The following is a 23,521-nucleotide window of genomic DNA, read 5'->3' on the forward strand; positions in this document are numbered from 1 at the left end:
AGATAAGCAAATACTCTTTAGCATAAACAGATGTCAGTAGAAGGGGCAGGCATCTAATTCAACACACATCTAGGGGTTGTTGAGGGTACTCTGAGATCTGAAGCTGGCAGGTACCACCTTATGGTGGGTGCTGTCCCTCTGACCTTCTCCAACTAACCCACTGTAATCCTCTCCAGAAACCTCACAGTGGGGCACTATCTTTGTCATCTAGAGTGCCAGTGTCTTTGGGAGAAGATGAGCTTATACATGTGTCCGGTGCCCAAGGACACCACTTGATTGCCTAGCTCTGGTGGATAGCAGTGCCTGTGTTCCTGGGTCCCAGAGACTAACAAACCCAGGAGAGACTGTTCTTGGCCAGCTGCCACTCCTAGGGCATTGTACAGATAGCAGACTGAAACATACCCCTAGCGTTTCTGCAAGAGAGGCCTATTTGCTTAACATGAGCTTTGACTTTGGGCAGGCTTCAGGTGGGGGCACGTAACTAGGGGCCTACTGCTATGCACACCAGAGCCGCAGACCTGTGGATGCTTTAAGCTCTCCTTCTGCCTTGCTCCAGATTACCAGTATCCTCCCAAAAGAAACTTGTATACCCATCTGCTGCTCTGATCTTTGTAACTGCCACCCAGTGGACACCTCTAGCTTGCCTAGCCTTGGAAGGCAGTGGGATTCATACCTGTAATCCTACAGGACTATATATGTTGGCATACTTCAAAAGCTGCTGTTGCAGGGGATGGAGGCGTCTGTCTTCTAAATAGTTTGAATCTAGGTGCTGACTGAGATCCTTCCTTTTGGAACATTGGTAAGTTTTAGCACACTCTCAACCACTGGGAGCCACTAAAAATAAAGTAGGCTGTTGGACAATCACAAAGTTTTCAGAGACAACCAAGAGCTAGGATAGGGTTGAACAATAAGATTTATCTGCTACACAAAGCCACTCTACTCCTTCACACTGGGCAAGGTGGCTGTTTTATCTAATGCACAGAAGCCAACACAGAGAGTCAAGGAAAATGTGTTTCAAAAGAAAGAATAAGACAAAACCTAATAAAAAGTTCTTGAGTAGTTTGCCTGACAAAGAGTTCAAAATAATGGTTTTAAAGATGTTCACCAAACTTGGGAGAAGAAAGAAACATAAGAAATTACCAAATGGAAGTCACAGAGCTGAAGAATACAAAACCAAACTGAAAAATTCATTGGCAGGAGTCAGCAGCAGACTATATGAAGCAGAAGAAATGATGAGGAACTCAAAAACAGGGCAGTGCAACTCACCTCATCAGAGCAGCAGAAAGAAAAAAAAAAAAAAAAAGCTATCTTGAGGGAGGTACGTGACATCAATGGGCCAACATTCACATTGAAGGGATCACAGAAAGAGAAAGGGGCAGAAAAGTTATTTGAAAAAGTAATAGCTGAGAATTTTCCTAACCTGGTGAAGAAAACAGACAACCAGATACAGGAAACCGAGAGATTTCCAAATATAATGAACCCAAGGAGACTCACACCAAGACACATTATGTCAAAAGTTAGAGAGGAAAGAATCTTAAAGGCAGGAAGAGAAAAAAAACATATGTCCAAAGGAACCCCTATAGACTATCCTCAGATTTTTCAGCAGAATCTTTGCAGGACAGAAGGGAGTGGCAAGATATATTTCAAGTGCTGGAGAGAAAGCATTTTCCAGACAGACAAAAGCTAAGCCTGCCTTACAGTAAATGTTAAAGGGACTTCGTTAAGCTGAGGTAAAAGGGTACTAATTAGTAACAGAAACACATATGAAAGTATAAATCTCAGTGGTAAAGGTAAATATATAGTAAAATTCAGAATAATGTAAACATGGCAGATTAATCACTTATAAAGGTAGTATGAAGGTTAAAGTAGTAAACATAACTAAAACTACAATGAGTAGTTAAGATGTAAAATATGACATCAAAAAAGAGGGGGAAAGTAAAAGAGCTTTAGGATGCATTAAAACTTAAGTTATAAACGGTTACAAATGTCATTAACCACAAAGCAAAAACTTATAGCAGATACACAAAATATGAAAAAGAGATTAATCTTAGCATACCACTACAGAAAATCATGTTACAAAGGAAGAGAGCAAGTGAAAGGAAGAAACAGAAGAGCTACAAAACAGCCAAAAAAACCAGTTTACAAATGGCAGTAAGTACATGCCTATCAGTAGTTAAATGTAAATGGACTAAATTCTTCAATTAGAAGTGTTGAATGAAAACACAAGATTCATCTATGTTCTGCCTATAGTAGACCCACTTCAGATGTAAAGTCACACAGACCAAAAGTGAAGGGGTGGTTAGATCTTCCATGCAAATTGAAACCAAAAGAAAGCTGGAGTACCTGTATTTAGATCAGCAAAAATAGACTTTAAAACAAGGACCGTAAAAGGAGACAAGATCATCACATGCCGATAAAGGGGGCAATCCAACAAAAGGATATAACATTTTAAATATTTGAGTACCCACATAGGAACACCTAAATATGTAAAGCAAATATTTACAGACCCAAAAGAAGAAATAACAATACACTAACAGTACAGGACTTTAATACCCCACTTTCATCAACAGATAGATCATCCAGACAGAAAATCAATAAGGAAACATTGTCCTTAAGCAGCTCATTAGACCAGATGTACTTAATATACACAGAACATTACACCCAAAAGTAACAGAACACACATTCTCTACAAATGTACATGGAATATTCTCCAGGATAGAGCATGTTAGGCCACAAAAATAAGTCTAAATCAATTCAAGAAGATTGAAATCATATTGAGCATCTTTTCCAACCACAGTTGTCTAATTAGAAATCAATTGCAAGAAAAATGGAAAATTTACAAGTATGTGGAAATTAAATAACAGTCTACTGAACAACCCGTGGGTCAAAGGAGAAATAAAAGCCCTGAGACAATCAGCGTAGAAATACAAAATAACAAAAATGGATACAGCAAAAGCAGGTCTATCAGGAAAGTTCATAATGATAAATACCTCCCTCAAGAAATAAGAAAAATCTAAAACAACCTAACTTTATACCTCAAGGCTTTAGAAAAACAAATGAAGACCAAAGTTGGTAGAAGGACGAAGCAGCAAAGATCAAGCGGAAGTAAGTGAAATAGAGGCTTAAAAGACAATAGACATGATCAATGAAACCAAGAGCTGTTCTTTTGAAAAGATAAGCAAAATTGGTGAACCTTTAAATTCACACACAAAAAAAGCAGACTCAAAATCATAAATGAAAGGGGAGACATTACAACTGATGTCACAGAAATACGAAAGATTTTAAGACACTACTATTAACAGTTATATTCCAACCAATTTGGCAACCTAGAAGAAACAGATAAATTCCCAGAAACATAAACTTACCAAGAGTGAATCATAATAAAATAGAAAATATGAACAGACTGATTACTAGTAAGGAGATTGAATCAGTAATCAAAAATCTCCCAACAAATCAGAGTCAGGGCCAGATGGCTTCACTGGTGAATTTTAATAAACATTTAAAGTAATACCGATCCTTCTCAAACCTTCCAAAAAAATAGAAGAGGAGGCAACACTTCCAAACGACACAAGAATGCCACAAGAAAGAAAATTACAAGCAAGTATCCCTGATGAACATGCAAATATCCTCAACAAAATATTAGCAAGCCAAATTAAACAGTTCATTTAAAAGACCATACATTATGATCGAATAGGATTATTCCAGGGATGCAAGGATGATGGTTCAATATCTGCAAATCAATGTATACATCATGTTAATAAAATGAAAGATAAGGATTATATGATCATCAATAGATGCAGAAAAACTATGACAAAATTCAACATAAATTTATGATTAAAAACCTCAACAATTGTGTATGGAGGGAATATATCTCAATATAACAAAAGCCATATATGACCAGCCCACAGCTAACATCAAACTCGACGGTAAAAAGCTTGAAAGCTTTTCCTCTAAGATTAGGAATAAGACAGGGATGCCCACTCTTAACACTGTTACTCAACATAGTATTAGAAATTCTGACCTGAGCAATTAGGCAGGACAAAGAAATAGAAGACATACAAATTGGAAAGGAAGAAGTAAAACTATCACTATTTGCAGATGACATGGTATGTGTAGAAAATCTTAAAGACCCCTACAAAAACTGTTAGACTTAACCAGTTCAGTGAAGTTGCAGGATGCAAATTCAGTATGAAAGATCTGTGGCATTTCTATAGACTATCAGAAAGAGAAATTAAGAAAACAATCCCATTTACATTTCCATCAAAGAATAAAATACCCCGGAATAAATTTAACCAAGGAGGTAAAAGACTTGTACCCTGAAAACTACTAGACATTCGTGCAAGAAACTGAAGACAACACAAATATGTATGAAAATATTCTGTGCTCATGGACTGGAAGAAAATTATTAATTGTTTTACGTAGTATGGACATTTTGACGGGTTCAATGAAATCCCTATCAAAATGGCAAGGGCATTAATAGAAATAGAACAATCCTAAAGTTTGTTTGGAATTAAAAAAAAACACTCTGAATAGCCAAAGCAATCTTGAGAAAGAACAACAAAGCTAGAGGCATCACACTGTCTGATTTCATCTATATTACAAAGCTGTAGTAATCAAAGCATGATGGTATTAGCATGAAAAAACACATGGATCAATGGAACAGAGAGTCCAGAAATAAACCCATGCATATATGGTCAATTAATTTTTGACAGTGAGCCAAGAACACACAATGAGTAAAAGTCTCTTCAGTAAATGATTCCAGGAAAGCTAGACAACCACATGCAAAAGAATGAGACTGGACCACTATTGTATACCATACACAAAAGTGAAGTCAAAATAGGTTAAAGATTATTAGACCTAATACCATAAAACTCAGAAGAAAATATAGGCAGTAATCTACTCCTTGATTTCTATTCTGGTGGGAATTTTTTAGAATTGGTACCAAAAGCAAACCTAGAATAAACAAGTATGACTACGTCAAATTAAAAGGCTTCTGCACAGCAAAAGAGTCCATCAACAAAACAAAACCACAAGCTATCAAATGGGAGAAAATATTTGTAAAACATGTCGAATGAGGGGTTAATATCCAAAATAAAGAGAATTCATACAACTCAATAGCAAAAAATCCCAAAGAATCTGATTAAAAATGGGCAGAAGATCTCAATAGATACTTTTCCAAAGATACACAGATGGCCAACATGTCCCATGAAAAGGTGCTTAACATCACTAATCATCAGGGAAATGCAAATCAACATCACAGTGAAATACCACCTCACCTTTGTCAGACTGGCTAGTATCAACAAGACACAAAATAACCAGTGTTGAGGTTGTGGAGAAAAGAGACCCCCTTGTGCACTGTTATCCAACTGAATAAAGTCAACATTGAATAGGCTCAGCTATTGAAAACAGTATGGAAGTTGTTCAAAAATTAAAAATGGAACTATGAGGGCACCTGGGTGGCTCAGTGGGTTAAGTGTCTGCCTTCAGCTCGGGTCATGATCCTGGTGTCCTAGGACCAAGACTGACGTCAGGCTCCCTGCTCAGTGGGGAGTCTGCTTCTCCCTCTCCCTCACTCATAAATAAATCTAAAAAAAAAAAAATTTTTTTTAAAGTAGTAAATACAGAACTACTGTATGACTCAGTAATTCTAGTGCTGGGTATTTATCCAAAGGAAAGGAAAAGAGGTTCAAAAAGGCATATCCGCCCCCATGTTCACTGGAGCATTATTTGTAATAGCCAAAATATGGAAATAATGTTTTTTAACAGATGATTGAAGATGTGATCAATAAATATATAGACGAAATATATAATTTTTATATTATACATATATATACATATATCTGTGTGTGTGTGTGTGTGTGTATGTGAACATTATCCAGCCATAAAAAGAGAGGGAAATCTTGCCTTTGCAACAACATGGATGGACCTTGAGGGCATTATGCTAAGTGTGTAAGTTAAGAGAAAGACAGATACCATAGGATTGCACTTACATGTGGCATCTAAAAACAGGAAAAAACTGAGTTCACAGGTATAAAGAACAGATTAGACTGGTGGTGGCCCGAGGCAGTGAGTGGGGGGTGGGTAAGATGGATGAAGGAGTCTAAAAGCCACAAACTTCCACTTACAAAATAAAGAAGTCACGGCGATGTAACGTACAGCGTTAACTAGAGTTAACATATTGCCTATTTGAAAGTTGCCAAGAGAGTAGATCTTAGACGTTCTCCTGAGAAAACTATGGTGACAGATAGTAACTAGACTAATATTGTAATCATTTCACAGTGCGAATACATTGGATCATGTTGTACACCTGAAACTAATAGGTTACATGTTATACCTCAATAAATATAAATATATAACGAGCATCGGACTCGGCAAGGGTGTTATTTTACCGTCATCCTCACCACCACCACCTTCTGCAGGGTCGCCCCACTGGGCCCTACTTGGCTTTAAAAAAAAAAAAAAAAAAAAGCTGATTTCTTAATGTACCTTGCACAGTATTTAGACAAGCACACATAAGAAGAGGAGAAACTGAAATGTGAATTGTGAAAGAGACACAGTTGTGAAAAATGGGAAAAACATTAAGGTTTAGGGAGAGATTTCTTAAATCATTTTTGTACAGTTTTAAGAATATAAATCCTAGTTTTAATGAAAAAAATCTATTTTTTCGCAGCCATAGATGGCATTGTGACCAATTTCAGCAGACCGTTAGACATATTCTTTCTAGGAAAGTGTTTCTAAGATCTAAAGTGGATTCTGTTATCCAAAAGTTACATCCAACTTTATTAATTAAACCTTTTGGATTAGAGGTTTTCCAACTGGCCAGTTGAACAAAGTCAACATTGAATAGGCTCAGGTCAGGTCAGCGTTTCTCTGTTGATGCCGTCCAGCTTCCTGAGAAATTAACAGACCTAGTTTAAATATGGAAAAACATTATTATTTTAAGTCTTCTGCTGCAGCCAAACACAAGATTTCCTAATTCTGGGCATATTTCTGCCTGCTTCACTCTTCTGGAGATTCTGTCTCTTACAGATGCCTTTTTGTTTCTCTCTTTTCAACTGTTTCAACTATGAACCGAGCCTTTGATAAACCTCTTCCAGTTAGAGTAGAATGGTTCCATTTTGGTATGGTGATCAGAGTGAATGAAATATCGGTAGGTAAAGAGGTGTGGCCTCCCTAGAATAAATCTTCCATTATCTTCGTTGCTGTGACAGTAACAATATTTAATAACTATTTCCACGATCAATCCCTTCTTGAGCACTTACAGGCATTGTCCCTTTTAATCCTCACCAAAACCCTCTGAGGACAGTACTGTTACTACCAGCTATCCAATTTGTCAATAATTAAAGTAACGTAAATGTTATTTGCACCATCTATATTTTTTTAGCTTTTCTGTACCCTCCTCTCTGCTCACATACTAACTGTACATGTAAAATGTTGTGAATTAACACCTCTACTAACTGAGCCGTTTACTCTTCAGATTTCTTTGTGCAGCTCCTGAGGAGGGGGCGGGGAAGGAGTGTGCTATATAGGCTGTGCTCCTAGACTTAGTGAGATGCAACTCTTTAGAAAGGACTCCTTGACTCAGTGCTACAGTTAAGTCATGACTAACAATTACTGGATCAAATCTCTCAGAGTTTGGAATACTTAATGAATCAACCGTGGAGCAGGCAGCAGGATAAACGAAAAGAGAAGAAAAAAAAAAATCTGTGCTATTCACTTATCTGTAATTTAAAATGCAAATGTACTTCCCATAGGTGCAGGATGGAATCCAGAATTTGGACATGTGGGAGAAAAATCAAGGAGTCCCTTTGTGGGATGTGGGAGAACGGTTTTATTTTTTTCCAAGGTTCTTTTGAGTTTGCTGAGAGGGAAGATAATAGTAAAGATAATTGTTCAGTTTTCCTAAGTGTGGTCTTCTTTGTACTGCAGTGGAAAACATAGCTCTTCCCTTTCTCTTACCTCCTGACCTAACTCACTTTCTTCCCCACTAGGAAAATGTTGACTGTGTTCTGGCTAAGATGCACGGCCTCACGGGGACAGCAGTGTGCCAGACAGTTCTGTGTAGGAGGGACACTTCGGGCCAATTTATGCAGGCAGCAGGTCATTCTAGGGCTGAGGGCCAGAATGCTGTGTGTCCTCTGGCTGGGAGACACAGGGCTACTTGGAGCCGAGCTACCGTGCTGTGTTAGTAAATATTTCCTGCCCCTGCGAACACTGGAGGAGCAGAACTCCCTGGGGATGTCTGTCTCTCATCCCTCACAGCTGGCTCTTCACAGAGGCCAGATACTTAGCTATCCTGGCTGCGATTCAGGATTACTAAAACCCACTTTTGGGTTTTTGATTTTGCGTTGAGAAACAACGGTCGCTGTAAAGCAGCGTCTGAGAAGAAGAATGCCTCCACCCAATTAGGCATCCTCGGTACAATGAGCCCCTTTGTACCCCCACCGGGCAGATGTGAGCCTTAGCAGCTAAAGACGGGAACACCTGTGGGTTCTCTGTAGCTTTGGTCGTAAAGTCAGGTTTGATCTCCGTGCAATTTCCTAAATTACTAATTATGCATAATTGACTGCTCATATTTATATCTGCAATTGCTTTTTTGCATACTGTTGGTCTGTTAAAAATGGTAACGAGCCTCTTTTTCTCCATATATAGTTTACTCGTTGGGGACCTGATTAAGAAAGTATTTTCAAGCATGTAAGTCATAGGAAACGTTATTAGAGATTAGTCGAGATAAAACACATACAAATTTGCGTGCACTCAGAAATGGTTGTGGGTTATTCTCAGAATTTGCTGCTCTGCGCTTCCCAGTACTCTGCTGTTTGGGGTCTTTGTTCCAAGAAATTCAGAGCACCTGTCATACCACATCTTAAAAAAATAAAGAAATGTAAGAGGCTCCTTTAGAAGAGAGCTGAGTTTACTGTGCACATAGTTTTCTGACGGCTCTTAGGGTCCGTTCACTCTAACTGCTTCCCTCGTATTTTCTTAGCATATGATTGGGTCTTTCAGTTTCGGATCTTTTCATTATTAAACTAATGTGTTCTTATAACAGTGAGTCTCCAGTCTCATTTTAAACAGACCCAAGCCCCTTGGACCAGGCACAGATGTTTCCACCCCCGTCATCTAAGACGCTGGTTATGTGGGTTTCAGGTGTTACCTTCATGGCGTGGGGCAGGCAGCTAGATGCTTTCCAGATAGACCAGCTGCATGGGTTTAACACTGATGACCTTTCCTCGGACTCAAAAGATTTTGTTTGGGTTTGTTGTCTACAGTCATTCATAACAGTTTTGGTTTCTTTTAATCAGCTGTTGTGCTAAAGCTTTCTTTTTATGGCCTCTTGCAAGGTATTTGGCTGCTAGTATGTTCCTTTGTTTTCCTAAATTTACAGGAGCTGTCAGTCTTGTGCTGAGCTCCCCTCTCAGTAGTACACTGAATTGTGCAATTCTTGCTTGGCCCAGCCTGAGACAGGCATCCTTCCCAGAACCTAGTTGGCTTCTCAGAGGTTAAATACTTTTGGCAAAAACTGCAAATATGACTGAATAAAACCATAAAAATGAAAAACCTCAAGAACAGGGGGAAAAAGAATTATTTCTGACTGTGAACTACATCAACGCAGAGGACTCTCCTTTAGTCTTCTTAGTTTGCTACTACTTCTAATCCTCTCTTTGCTTCAAATGAAACCAATATGGTAATGCTGTTTATGATTGTTGATTCCCCTGGAGGGGGTGGGGGGACGGGTAGAAACTGTCAGCTCTTTGGTGTTTAACCTTTTCATTACCTCAGGTCACAGTGTGATCCAACTGCTCTTTCTAGAGCACAACTAAAAAGAAAAATAAATTGACTTGAGAGAATTTAGGGATCTTGTTGTCGCCATACCTAGGTAGTTCTTTACTTACAAAGGACAGATAATGACTGCGTCTGGGTCCATGTCTCTGTTAGCTGCACCTTGCTTAATATCACTGTAATCTCTAAACTGCATTTTGGTTTGTGACTTTTTTTTAAGTGTCCTTGAATAGACTGGTTTTTCAGAGTAGCCCAAAGTGGTTTTCTAGTAAATTATATTTAAAAGGTTTTAAAAGGATGTCTTTTTTGTGTATGTGTAAGTTTTAGTATTTACATAAAGAACTTACTCTTTTGAGACCTGTGTCATTACCATGTTTGACCAGAATTTGCCAAAAGTATTCCTGTGTCATCTGTTCACTGCTTTTGTTCATGTAAGTGTGGACCTTAACTTTTTTGCTTTAAACTGACAGATTTGTTTGAGACATTATCTCTCTTGGCTGCCTACCGTCTTCTGTCTGTTTCCCCAACGCCACCGGCCGCTTATCAGTTCTCCAACTCATAAACTTTGCTCTTGTTGAGGGTTAACCTTTACTATCAACTCTTCATTAAAAGTGAAATTCAGAATCATCTTTAGAAAGGAAAGGAACATGAATCAAGGCTAAAAACAGATCAAGACAAAATCAGAAAGTTTTGGATTTATAACTGATCTTCCCCCAAGGAAGATGAACCAGGTGCTCCGCTCCCGCGGTCAGCACAGCGTGCTGGGTTAGAGCCTGGCCTGTCCCCGCGAAGTGCACGGCTTCTCGCTCTGACGCTGCTGCTGGCCTCTAGGACTTGGGGCGAATTTTCTAAAATTTATCTAAGTCTATATTGGTAAAACGGGGATCATACCAGTACCGCTTCTTGGAAATATTATTAGAATTAAGGGAATTGGAAAGGGCCTTAAACAGAGTTTAGTACAAAGTATCTAAAATAGTTTTTTAAAAATGAAATAGCGTGGGTGCCTGGCTGGCTCGGTTGGTTAAGCATCTGCCTTTGGCTCAGGTCATGGTCCTGGGATCGAGTCCCCCATCTCCCCCATCAGGCTCCCTGCTCAGCGGGAAGTCCGCTTCTCCCTCTACCCTGCCCCCCGCCCCGCTCTTGCTCACTCATGCTCTCTCTGGGGGGGGGGGGGTGGTGTCTTAAAAAAAATGAAATAGCGATGAAAACATCTTCTCTCCTAATATATTTCTTAATTCTGAAAACAGCCAATAATTTTCCTTCATTAACACTAGGCTTCCCATTCTATGAAAAACAACCACTCATACCTATTAGTTATAGAAATCACATTTTGGGGAAAAAAATCACATTTTGTTATAGAAGTTGGGCTAGAACGGAGTGTTGGGTCTATTGACAGCTAAGAACTTGTCTTTTTCATTTTGTTTACTAAAAATAGTTTAATGGACTTATCTGTGAATCTTGTTGGCTGAAAGTAGGAGTTTGGACAGATCCTTCTCTAGGTTTAGGGCTTCTCATTTCTGTAGGACAACTGTCACTGTGTAAAATCTTGAAGAGCTTTTCATTGCCAATGAATAGATAGGTCCTCTGAGTGGCGATGAGCTGTTTAGTTTAGAATGTCACTCCTGTCCCTTTTTATCCTGAGAGCTGTTGATTTCTAAGTCACAGTCAGTGTCCCCCCTCCTGATTATTGGTTTCTTCTTCCTTTCTGTGTATCACCATGGCTGGGCTCCCTTCTGAGTCAGACATTGAAACTTTGTATTTCATTCTGCTACCAAATCTTGTTAATGCCTCTTCAGCCATGTAATCAACCCCGTACCTCTAGCTAACTACAAGATTTGATTTGGATTTCTCTTTTTTATTTTAAACTCTCAAAGTCTAAAAATCAACTCATCTGTCACTTGTTATTTTATTTTCACCTAAGAAAAGCTACATACTGAGAGCAAACAGTCGTTTTTGAGAAAGGACTGGTATCTTAAATATATGAAGAACTTCTACAAATCAGTAAGAAAAAAAAAAGCATAATTAGAAAAGTGAGGGGAAACATGAATGGCCTGAACACCTATTTCAAAGAAGAAGAAACGGAAAGATGTCCAGACTTTCTAGTGAAGATGTAAATGCAAAATAAAACCACCATGAGATGCCCTTTCACACTCAACTAACTGGCATTTAAGAAAGTAGGACGGTCTCCAAGATCGGTGAGGATGTGGATATCAGGCATTCTCAAACTTGGTTGTGGGGAGTACATTTCGGAGCAATGGCTTTGGAAACAAGTTTGCGTGTCCTGTGAGCCAACAGTTCTGCTAGTGACCTAGCCTGTGAGCTGGAGGACACTTGCACAAAACTGTTCCAAACAGTAATATTTGGAACAGCAAAAACACTGGAAATGACACATATATTCATAAATAGTATGGATAAATAAATTATGGTATGTTTAGTCAATTGGGGATACTCTACACCCAGAAAATAAGTGAACTATAGCGACATGGATCACTGAGGAGAAATAAACAAGGTTGAGCAAATAACACCACTCACGGGAATTCATAAGGTACCCTTTCCCTTTCTGATAGCTTTCGGAGGGATGTTTCCACATTCACTGTTGTGAAAAGTACAATGAAAAGTAAGGGAAAGATTCAGTCAAAATTCAAGACATTGATTATATTTCGGGAGAGGAAACTTTACTTAGGAAGGGACCAAAGAAGCCTTCGAGATGTAAGCCTCTCCTTCTAAGGCTGGGTGGGATGGCCATTCTTTCCCCTCTTAAAATTGATAAGCTCCAATACAAATACTTCTGTGTATGGTGTATTTTATGATGACTATATAAAGAATCTTATGTTCAAGAATCTTCTTAGGGCTTTAAGAATACTCAGTTAAAGGTTCTTGAGCATCAAGTGAGTTTTTGTAGATTCCCCTTTCAGCCTTGAAATATAAACATTCCCTAGTGAAGTAGAAAGTTAAGGTCACAAGTGTTAGAACTAGTTAATACTCATATTTCTGTGAAGGCATATTGAACAGAACTGGCTTTCTGGCAGGTAACTATTTTCTTCATATGATAATAAACCTAGCTCTTTAGAATGGTATCTTTGTAACAATTATCTTACAAATCATGATGACAATATAATCCTGGAAAAGCTCGGGACTCTACTGAATGTATCATACTGAATATTTTCTCCTTCCAGCTTTGGAGCAGGTGGGTGGAGCAGTCAAATGTCTGTTTCTGAAGGACTTCGCCGTCACAGAAGTGTTCAGCCTGTGCGATGGAGAGAGTTAGGGTATAGGGAAGATGCGGAGGAGGCACAGAGAAGTAGCACCTAGGACTAAGCCCACTGCACACTGTGTGAGAATAACAAAATCTCAGCCACGTGCACACATGCGTACACATACACACACACGTAACAAACACCTTTTCGGTGGGTCGCTTGCTTGTTTTCTGAACGCAAAATCGACTTCTAAAGATTGCTCTTCTAACATCTAAGTTTCTTTGGGAGCTTCCAGCCCACAGGAAGACTTCTAAGACTGTATGTGGCGGGGGGGGGGGGGGTGTTCTGGATTACTTATTTTGAGCAATTTCTATCATTCCGTCCACTGATCATTTCTCATTCTTTTTCTCACTACGGGGTCTCTTCCCGATGGAAAATGAAGATTGCTGTGTCCACTGTATCCTGGCCTGCTTGTTCTGTGAATTCCTCACCCTCTGCAATATCGTCCTGGGCCAAGCCTCCTGTGGGCTGTGCACCTCGGAAGCCTGCTGCTGTTGCTGTGGAGACGAAATGGGGGAGGACTGTAACTGCCCTTGTGACATGGATTGTGGCATCATGGATGCCTGTTGTGAGTCATCGGACTGTTTGGAAATCTGTATGGAATGCTGTGGAATTTGTTTTCCTTCATAGGTATTTATCTTCTGTTTGTGTTAAAACTGGAGTGTTTTAAAAAAATTTTCTTTTAAGGGGGCAGAAAAGCACATGGTAAGATTCTCATGAAGCAACCAAGTATTTGCACTGTTAACTCATTACTTTATGTAATCTCTGAAAGCCTTTTCTCTCTAACCGAATCTACGTGGTTTAATATGTGAAATTTTAGCTACTCTTTAAGCTTAGTAAGTTACAATGACTGAGGGACATTTTGACCAAAAAAAAAAAAAAAAAGCCAAATGTCTCCTCCTTTTTATGCATGTTTCTGTTTCTTTTAACCATTCTTAAGAGCCTCTTGTTCCAAAAGTATTATTTCTCTGTGGGTATTTAAATCACAGTTATTTTTGATGTTCATCTGTTCCTGGTTGAAAGTAAGCATCCCTTCTTTTAAATTAACGTGACTTTGGGAAACAAACCCACACCGTTGTCGGATACCCAGTGTTCAGCTCCGTGCTGGGTTCTCCCTTCCTCCACTTGTTCAACAGACATTGAGCGCCTACTGTGTGTAATGGCCTGCTCAGACACAGAGACGGATGCCGCTGAACTCCCATCCAGAGGAGTATACAGTTTAGCAGAGGAAAGAGACCTGTCAAGTACAAACCGTTCCTCAAGGCATCAGACTGAAGTGAGGATTATGCGAGAGAGACACTAAAAAGGCTCTAGGAATACACAGAACAGAACAGCTCTTGTCTACTGGCATATGCCCAAGGCTTCAAGGAAAAGGTGCATTTGAGGAGGCCTTTTGGGACAAGTGATCCCTCTTACGGCTTGGATGAATTAGATTTAGGACCAAGTTTTAGGTGGGGAGCCTGAACTGCGTGTGCCCTTAAGCTGTTAAAAGAAAAATGCCTTACGTATGTGTTTTCTTCAGTTGCAAGAATACAGCTTTTTTTTTAAAGACAATAAATTTAAATTAAAAATATGCAATTTTTTATTTGATAAGAATATAATGTTTTATTAAAATAGCTCCATTTTATAAAGAATGTGGAATACTTTTGACAAAATGCATTTAAATTAGGTGATTTTTTAAACATTAAAATCCCAGTATTCTGATTTTGATTTATTCAAAAGCATTTTGTTTTTTGGGTTTTTTTGGAGAGCTTTCAGTCTTTTTTTTAGGAGAGGGAGGTTATAAAACCAATGTTTTATAAACACCGCTCATCTTAAATGTAAACTCTTCCTTAATGCAGTGGGAAATGGTACATCCACTACTGTGACCAGATTTCAGTGTTGCAATTTTTTGTTAAATTAAAGCAACACAGCAGGTTATCACAGTGCTGCAAGTGTAAAGAAATAGTCTCATAATCGACTTAAGTATATAGTTAGTAAGACATAGACACTGGTGTAGCCCGGATGAACGTGGGAATAGATTTCCATACTATGTGCTCTCCTACTAAGCCTGATCTTCCCAGAATTGTAGTTTGGTTGGATTTAACGTAGACATTCTGGAAGGATACTTTTGTATTAATAGTTAAAGTTCTTCTAGCTGAAATTCAAATTGATAATGATAATTGATAATGAAAACAAATGCCTATTTTTAGGAAGCCTTTAGCAAACCTAGCCTTTTAAAGGAAGGTTTTAAACCTAAAGCATGGGAATGTCACCTCTGGTTTTTCCTTTGAGATAAAACCTAGCTTCTACTTCCGTCATTACTTAAAGGACTTAAAGGGGGAAAAGAAAAAAAAAGCAAACTCCTGAATCCCCTTTTTCAGTGCTATGTGCGTGTACACATACACACCTTTAAATTGTCGGGTTTAAATAGAATTATAGGAAACAGCTGTCTTTCTCTTGTCTAAAAAGTGTCTTTGTTACATTAAATATAAGAGCATCTTTGTACCATTTCATAGTAACCAAGAATCTGAATATTTACGTATACCCCAGGTTAACTTATGCGTATCTATAAGAAGAATAGCATCTGTGTATCAACATATAACACCTTCTGATGACCTGGAGTTAAGATGTGTCACTTTTTATCTTGCAAGATTTTTCAACCAAGTGGTTTGTCTAATATTTAAATATATTCTGCCACTATTTGCAATGAAAATATTAGCACTTTTAAAGTAATGTTTCTCCGTAACAGAGAACATTAATTGATAGAATTTTTTTCATATTTATATTCACAGTACTTTTCCTCTATTGTCTACTCTAGTCATTCCATAAAGTATCTTGTATGATTTTTAAAAATGAAAAAAACCAAAGTAGGAAAATGTGAAAATAGTTCCAGTACACGTTAGAATTTCTGTATGTAAAATGTTTTGTTGAATTCCATGGCCATCATGACTAAGTGCTATAGTTTACAGTTATAGATTTGGTCTCTTTTGAAATGTGGAAACTTAACCTTTAATATTTTTAAACTGGACCTGTATTATCCTGAATACATTATTTTGAAATAAAAAAAGTTCTCTTTTGTGCTTTAGCATATTTTCTACCTAATTGATACATTGATATTTGAATGAATTTGACTATCATTTAAAACTTGAGGCTTTTATCTTGTTACTTCCCTTTCTGGAGATTTCCTAATATGCTTATGGAAATCACATGACTCATGCCCCTAAATGAACTGTGAAAGATTCAGATTCGTTTATACTGCAAATCATAGTTAATATATGATTTTAAAACATAGTCTTAAGTAAATGGTTTTTAGAAGCGGGGAGATAATTCCAAAGGAAGTAAATGGAAACAAAGGTAATTTTATTTTTAATATGTATACTGAGATTAAACACAAAAAAACTCTATGAAATCGGGTATTAGATTTAATGAATTTCATCCAAAAGTTAAGTCATCAGAAGTATTTTCGTCTAGGGTTTTTAGCAGTGCAATTTTTAAGTAGTAGGTAATGTTTTATAGTATTTAACCCCCCCAAAATCACTTTTTAGAAGGCTATTTAGGAATATAATTTTATTTTTGTGTTCTTACAGTCTATCAACTATATCCTTTTTCCTCACCTAAAGTAGTTAGGATTTCTCTGAACAGTTCAAGGAGTAACCAAGGCAACCTTATGTAATAACTTTCCATTCTTTATCCATACAACCTCTATCAGTGCCCTAGATTCTAATGTTATAAATGTCAAAGTCACTGCCTAACATAAATAAGACTGGAGTCCTGAGTCTGTGGCTTGCCTTCTGGAATTCCAGTTTAAATGCTTAGACTTACCCAAACACCTAATGAATAAGTTTATTTATTAATGATATTATTTTTCAAAGTATTCAAGACCTTTATGCCCTTACCAATTACCTGTAATTTGTAGGCCTGCAGGTTTATTACATCTAATCTGACAGGAAAGATAAAATTTCATCAAATACTACACTATCCGTTTTTCTTTTCCTTTTACACTAACGTAGTAAAGCATACCATTTTTTTAAAAGGTTTTTTTTATATTATAAAGAGAGAGCGCGCGTGCGCGCAAGCACACCAACAGGGGGAGGGGCAGAGAGTGGAAGAAGCAGACTCGACTGGGGACTCGATCCCAGAATCCTGGGGTCCTGACTTAAGCTTAACCAACTGAGCCACCCAGGCCCCCTAAATCATACCATAAGAGTGGTTAACATATTAACAGGGTTCATGCCACACTTACTGTTTACATTTTTTGATCAGGCATTTTTACAAGGGAGTCCCTGTAACCCTCCTCTCCATGTCCCGCTATAAATTTCCAGTGCCCGTTTTCTCAAGGTACCTGAATGGAGTCGGGACCCTCACATAGTTTCAACCTAGGTAAGAAGTTCGGCACCTCTCGTGAGAGAACTGTTAGTACTTACTTGCTTCTTTAATATTAGAGATTCTGTGGAAGTGGGTATGAGGAGGGGAGAACATTACGACGCAACCCTGACGTGGACGGTGATTTTGCAAGAGCGATCGGTGGTGACGAAATCCACCATGAATTTTCACATCTCACAATTCCCAACAACGACTGCTCCCTCGACCACCCCATTTATACCATATAAACGTTCGAATTTTAATGGAGTCCACAGGCAATCTGGAGTGGAAAGGACTATGAGCACGGCCGCAGCCGCGCCCCACCTAGAAAGCAGGATCTCTAGGCAGGCAGAAAGCTGCACCACCCCGTTCTTGATCAAACTGGGCCAAGGGTGTGACAAGGGAGCTCCTAAGCTGCCAAACGTCAACAGGAGTCGTTCCCTGCCTTCCTACTGAACCGCGGCCACTGGTTCTGTTTGTTATTTATGCCCTCGAGCCCTCCCCTCGGTGCTTTAACACCGAGTGCTGCACTCGGTTGTGAAGTGACCGTGAAGAAATGCCGGTAGATCACCGTCCTTTGACACCTGACCGACATGGGGTCTAGATAACATGTGTTAAAGACAAAGTGCAGCTTTGCAATTAAGTGCTCACTTCCAGGCGGGTCTTTGTGTGAGGTTCGGTTGAGAATGTAATTATTAGGAAAATAGTAAAAAAGCAAATTCAAACAAATTCTAAGTTTAGCTTGAAAAATTGAAAAGGTTCTTAAGTTCTGTCTGATGCATGAAGGGGTAGAAGCAAAAGAATTACGTTCCAAAGCCAAGAAAGAGGGTGTACAAAAGCAGCTTCCACTTGACATGGTTCATAGCCTTTTGCAGAGGAAGAAAAGCCTGTTGAGCAGGGAACCAAAAGACCTCATTATAGGATGAAGCCAAGCCATATTAAAGCTTGTGCACTAGTAACTATGTCTAAAAACAGCCTGCTGTTTTATATTGAACCAATACATTTCTTAACTTGGTAGGTTGCAGTGTAAAGCTGTACAGAGCCTGTCTGCTGGATGCTATGCCAATTACAGATGTGGCGGAGTGGTGTCAAACACCTACAAATAGTTAGGATCTCAAGCAATCTGAGAGTGAAACAAAAGAAGTTTTAAAATGTCATCTCAAAACCTAGAAAGCACAGTTCATCATGTGTGTCTGACTCTTAGAGTCTTGCGATCACCTTTATTATATAATTTAATGCGGACGTCATATGATCCCTCAATCAGAATGCACAATTCTTTCGGGGACATGAATAGTGCCTGAGAGATAAGGAGAATATCTTTTAAAAGTAACACCTTCAGATGACAAGGCATCTGTGATCAGCTCTGCAGGAAGGGCGTTTTATTGGTGTGGAGGCGAAGGAGGAGGGAAATACTCGCGAATACATATTCTATGAGATTTTCTTAGATCATCAGAAAGAATAATTGGGCATATTTACACAATTATGTTTTAGTAAACTATTATGCCAGCTTAACGAGAATACATACTCTGGTAAAAGTACATTAAATTGCAATCCAAAAGCAATTTGGCTGCTGAGGACATTATTTTTTTTATCTAATTATTCACAAATTAATGAATAAAATTAAATTCCAATCACTGAAGAAAATGAAGCAACGGGGAGAATCAGAAGCACCGATTAGTTAAAGCAAAGATATGCAATGCATAACAGAATTAAAGCATTTCTTTTACTCAAACTCGGTGCTTAAAAAAGAACAAATCCATCATCTTGAAATTTGACTTGTAGCTTGACATTAAAAATAATATGAGTAGAATTTTCAGTGGGGTAAGCACAAAACTAGTTCAAGTTGTGTCACTCTCAATTACTCTACTCAGGTGGTGTGCCCATTAAAATTCCCACTTGTGGGTTCCGCTCACTATGCAAATGGGGTCATTACCTGGAGAATTTAATTGGTTATGACACTGGGAGTAGGACTTTTCCTTTCAAAATAAACCCACTTACACACATTTTCACTAGAAATATGATTGTTATATATACTTTGGATTGTTTTACTCTATCAATATTTACTAAAATTAGACTCTCTGCTTACTCATTTCTTACGAATAATTCACAGTGGATCCACATTACTTTGTGGATATGGTTTTATCTGTAAGACTACTTAGAACGACTCTTTTGTAAATCCAATTGCTTCTCACAGTATCAGGTGAGTCTCTGTAGCTGTCACCCCAGCCCTCGTCTGGGTACATTTCCAGTAAAGGTTTTCATCTTTTCATAGTACACATCTTCTCTTTCATCAGCGTTCTACATATATGATTTGAGGGGATTCTTCCATTTTTCTCCCTTTTTTTGTCACTTTAAAGAAATGAACAGTTAAAGGTTTAACCTGCCCTCCTGGATGGATAACACACATGGTGTCTGTGTCGTACAGAATGTATAATAATACACATGGCCGAGGAGCCATATCTGTACCACTTGCGAGGCCCTTAACGTTCACTGAGGAGTCTGGGCGAGGACAGAAGTTGTTTCTCAGAATTAGTTCCAGAGACACATCCACCAAGAGCCATTAGATGACTGAATTTATTTATTTATTAATTTATATTTAAGAGTTCTAAGTAATCTCTAAACCCAACGTGGGGCTCGAACTCACAACCCCGAGATCAAGCATTGCACGCTCCACCGACTGAGCCAGCCAGGTGCTCCTAGACAACTGAATTTAAAGCAAACAAACAGCAAGTAGGTGTGAAAAGTGCAGCTCTTCATCCACCTACCACCTGTTCTCATTGACTGTGGCGATTTCAACTGGAGAAAACCTCAGTTTATAGCTACCTAATAAGAATATTAATAATGGCCTGAATTTACAACAAACCTTGAAATTACAGCGTAGTTTAGTGGATGTAATATTAAACTGGGCATCCAGGAATTTAGCTCCCAGACACTGACTCAACCAGCAGGTCCCAGAGTGAACTTGAAGTAGGAACAGGATTGCTGTAAGTATTAATGATAGAATCTCAGGGAAGCACTAACAGTTTCCTGAAAGAGCAGGGCTACACAGTCCAAATTTTTATCACCACACCAAGTTGTATAAGCCAAGATTTTATCACTGGCTTATCTGGACCTAAGGAGAACATTTTTTCCTTTAATCTAAAAAAAAAAAAAAAAAGTATTCTAAAATGAGAAAAAATAATTCTAAAGATAGAAGCAGAAATAATACACACTCGTAACTGGACCACTGGGCAGGATTTTTAACATCTGTAACCATGGGAAATTTCCCATAGAATATCAAATATGGATCCATGTCTCTGACATTCATTTTTCTATGATATTTCTAATTGTGCCCGGAGGATAAGAAGGAGTTGGCGCATCCAATAAATATAATCATTTACATGCACGGAGCTCCCTTTGAAGTTAATAGGACCTATGGAAAGGAGAGGTTTGCACCACGAAAACGGAGTTCAATGTGAACCTAGTTCTTTCTTGTTAACATGCAGCGATATTGCCAACACATTTGGATTTTCTTACTGCTTATCTTTTCTTTGTATGTGCTGTTTAAGTTGCAGCTGAGTGAAGTGCTCCATGTGTAGAGAACAGATAGTTGAGAGAGGATGTGATGATTGCAAGCATATACTCAGGGACCAGCTTTATAAGGTAGTATCCAGAAGTGACAGGGCCTGACATTTGTAGAGCTTGCTTAACTTTTCAGAAGGAAGCCATTTCCACTTTCCCATTTGATCTTTACAACCCTGTGATTCATCTAGGATATGCATTTTTCCTTCCATTTCGCAGATGAAACAATGGATTGCTTAAGTTCATTTATAAAGTAGTTCCCTTAGACGTGGGAAACCTGATGTCTAGTCCCACATCTTGCTATTACAACCGTATTTTGCTTAAGAAATATTACATATAATAATAGATTCAATCACAACCGCTCTAGCTTGAAGCTGGCCTGAGGACATGGGGATCTGAAGTCTCACCAGCCTTATTTCCTGTGTCCCATCTCTGCCACCTTGAGTGGTGTCCTAGCCTGGGCTCCCGGGGAGACTGAAAATCACAGTCACTGTACTACTTAACTCTCATCACATGCATTGACCCAAAGTCCATCAATCCACAATATTTCACTATCTTGTGGCTACTTATCAAAGCTGTCTTTTTTTTCCCCTGGATGGATAAGGAATCAAGAGTTGGATGTTCTTCATGAATTGTTTGCTGGTCATTCCCCATTTGTCTCCCTAGGTCTATTCTCTGTCTCTCTCTCTCTCTCTGTGCCAGGCTCCCTTGCTTTCTGGTTTCCAGTTGGCTTTGGCTGATGGCAAGCATTGATGGAAAATCAGAAGGTGGGAGGAGAGAGAGGTCGAGGTATTCATTCCTACCCCACTCCCTGGCCCCCTTCCTGCCAGGTAATGAGCTTTACAATTGCATTCCCTGACATCAACGTGCTGCTATGTAGTCCTCTTTCTCTACAGCTACGGCTGCCTGCTTTTGCCCTGTCAGGCATGGAGAGGTAGCGTCTCCCACTGTTGCTGGTTTCTGGCACTTCAGGCTCCCCTGTTGGTTATCTTACAACTGATTCTTCCTCTGTGAACAGTCCCTTTTATTAAGTGCTCTTTAATTAAGGCCTTTGAGGGAGCCATCTGTTTTCTGCCAGTACTCTAATGAGGTAGTAAGAGTGAGCTTGTGTGTGTGCAAATGCACACGTCCGAATCCAATCTTACCATGTGTTTCTCAGATTTATCCAAAAAATGTAAACTCTGGTGGTTTCTTAGATGTCTGTCTCTTTAGCATGGACAGTCAAATCCAGTATCACAAGAACTACACTAGACACTCCAGAAATTAACTTAGCAATTTCGGGTTCGATGACTACCCATCTGCATGGTAACATCTGACACTGTAACAAGCTGGCAGTGGAAGAGGGAAAGAGAGAGGGAATCATTACCATGAGTCATCCAAAATTTATAGTGGAGTTTACAGAACTCTAAGATCCCTAAAGCTGATGAGTTTAACTTTGTTCCACACAACCTGGAATGACTCAACATCATTATCAATGTAAGCAGACCCACAATAGAAATCTTAGCCTGGAAATCAGTCCCTCCAGAAAGGTCTTATTTAGAGACTCCATACGAATGTAAACAAAGATAATAAAACAACTTAATTTGTCATCTGTATGCCTTCAGAATCAGATAGTTTTAAGCTAAAGTAGGTCCAACATCAGCCTTAGTTTTCCAGTTCAACCCGAGGTTGGTAAATGACAACATTTCACTTGGTACCTCAAATATCCACCCAATAAGTCAAGGAGCATTTATTGGTCACCTGTGTGTGCCCGACCCTGTGCTGTGAGTAGTGACAGCAAGGTGTCCGTTAATGAGTTCCCAGAGAATGCACATTGAGTTGACAGAATTCAAGAGTTAAGAGACAGGTAGAATTGCTGTGAGGGTAGAGAGGCAGGAGTGACTAAGGCTCCCTGGAAGAGCCAGGAAGGTTTCCCAGAGGAGGGATTACTCAAACCAGGATTAGATAAAGAATAAACAGTTTATCTGTTCATTCTCAAGTTGCAGTAACATTAAAAGGATAGTGTACAGGTGAGGGCAAGAAGAACAACAGAGTCCAACAAGGTTGCACCACAAATGCTTTGCTGAAGATTTCTGAACTCAGACGTGAAGCTTTTTGAGGATGGTAATCAAGGAAACGGGATCAAATTTATATTTTAATATAATTTTACTGGGGCAGCATTATGAATGACAGATTAGAGGGGACTGAAGATGAACTTAAGCAGGCAGTTAAAAGACCGTGTATTCATTTACACAAAAGATGGTGAGGGCCTGACTGAGGCACTGACTGCAGGAGCAGGTGGGGGTGGGGGAGGGACTGAATTAAATACATTTCTGGAAGAGAACTCAGAGACTGTCCGAGGAAAATGGACACGTTACACGTGCCCGGTGCTTGCATACAACACCAACTGCATGGATGTTACTTAAAAGTCAAGTTCACAGAAGTTTGAAAGTCTACTAATCAGGCCACAAATGTCAATGTTTTCAGTCAGTGAGATAATGGGTCTGAAAGTGCTTATCAACAGCGTCACCAATATTAGGGAACTTCTTCAGAATTCCATTTAGGGTTCACATGATGGGAATGGTAGTACACATGGTGTT

At 39.0% G+C, this 23,521-nt stretch overlaps 1 protein-coding gene and 1 long non-coding RNA gene across 2 annotated transcripts in view; one reads left to right on the forward strand and one right to left on the reverse strand.

The window, feature by feature from the left end:
• Positions 1–16,104, forward strand: part of MDFIC (MyoD family inhibitor domain containing) — an 85,882-nt gene extending 69,778 nt beyond the window's left edge. Inside the window, 1 exon segment of the mRNA XM_026509730.4 lies at positions 13,420–16,104. Coding sequence (XP_026365515.3) covers positions 13,420–13,667 — 248 coding nt within the window. The 3' untranslated portion in view covers positions 13,668–16,104.
• LOC130542049 (uncharacterized) overlaps positions 1–23,521 on the reverse strand; it is an 80,971-nt gene that overhangs the window by 12,809 nt on the left and 44,641 nt on the right. The window lies entirely within an intron of this gene.

Source organism: Ursus arctos, unplaced genomic scaffold (assembly GCF_023065955.2).
Source record: "Ursus arctos isolate Adak ecotype North America unplaced genomic scaffold, UrsArc2.0 scaffold_3, whole genome shotgun sequence".
Taxonomy (NCBI): domain Eukaryota; kingdom Metazoa; phylum Chordata; class Mammalia; order Carnivora; family Ursidae; genus Ursus; species Ursus arctos.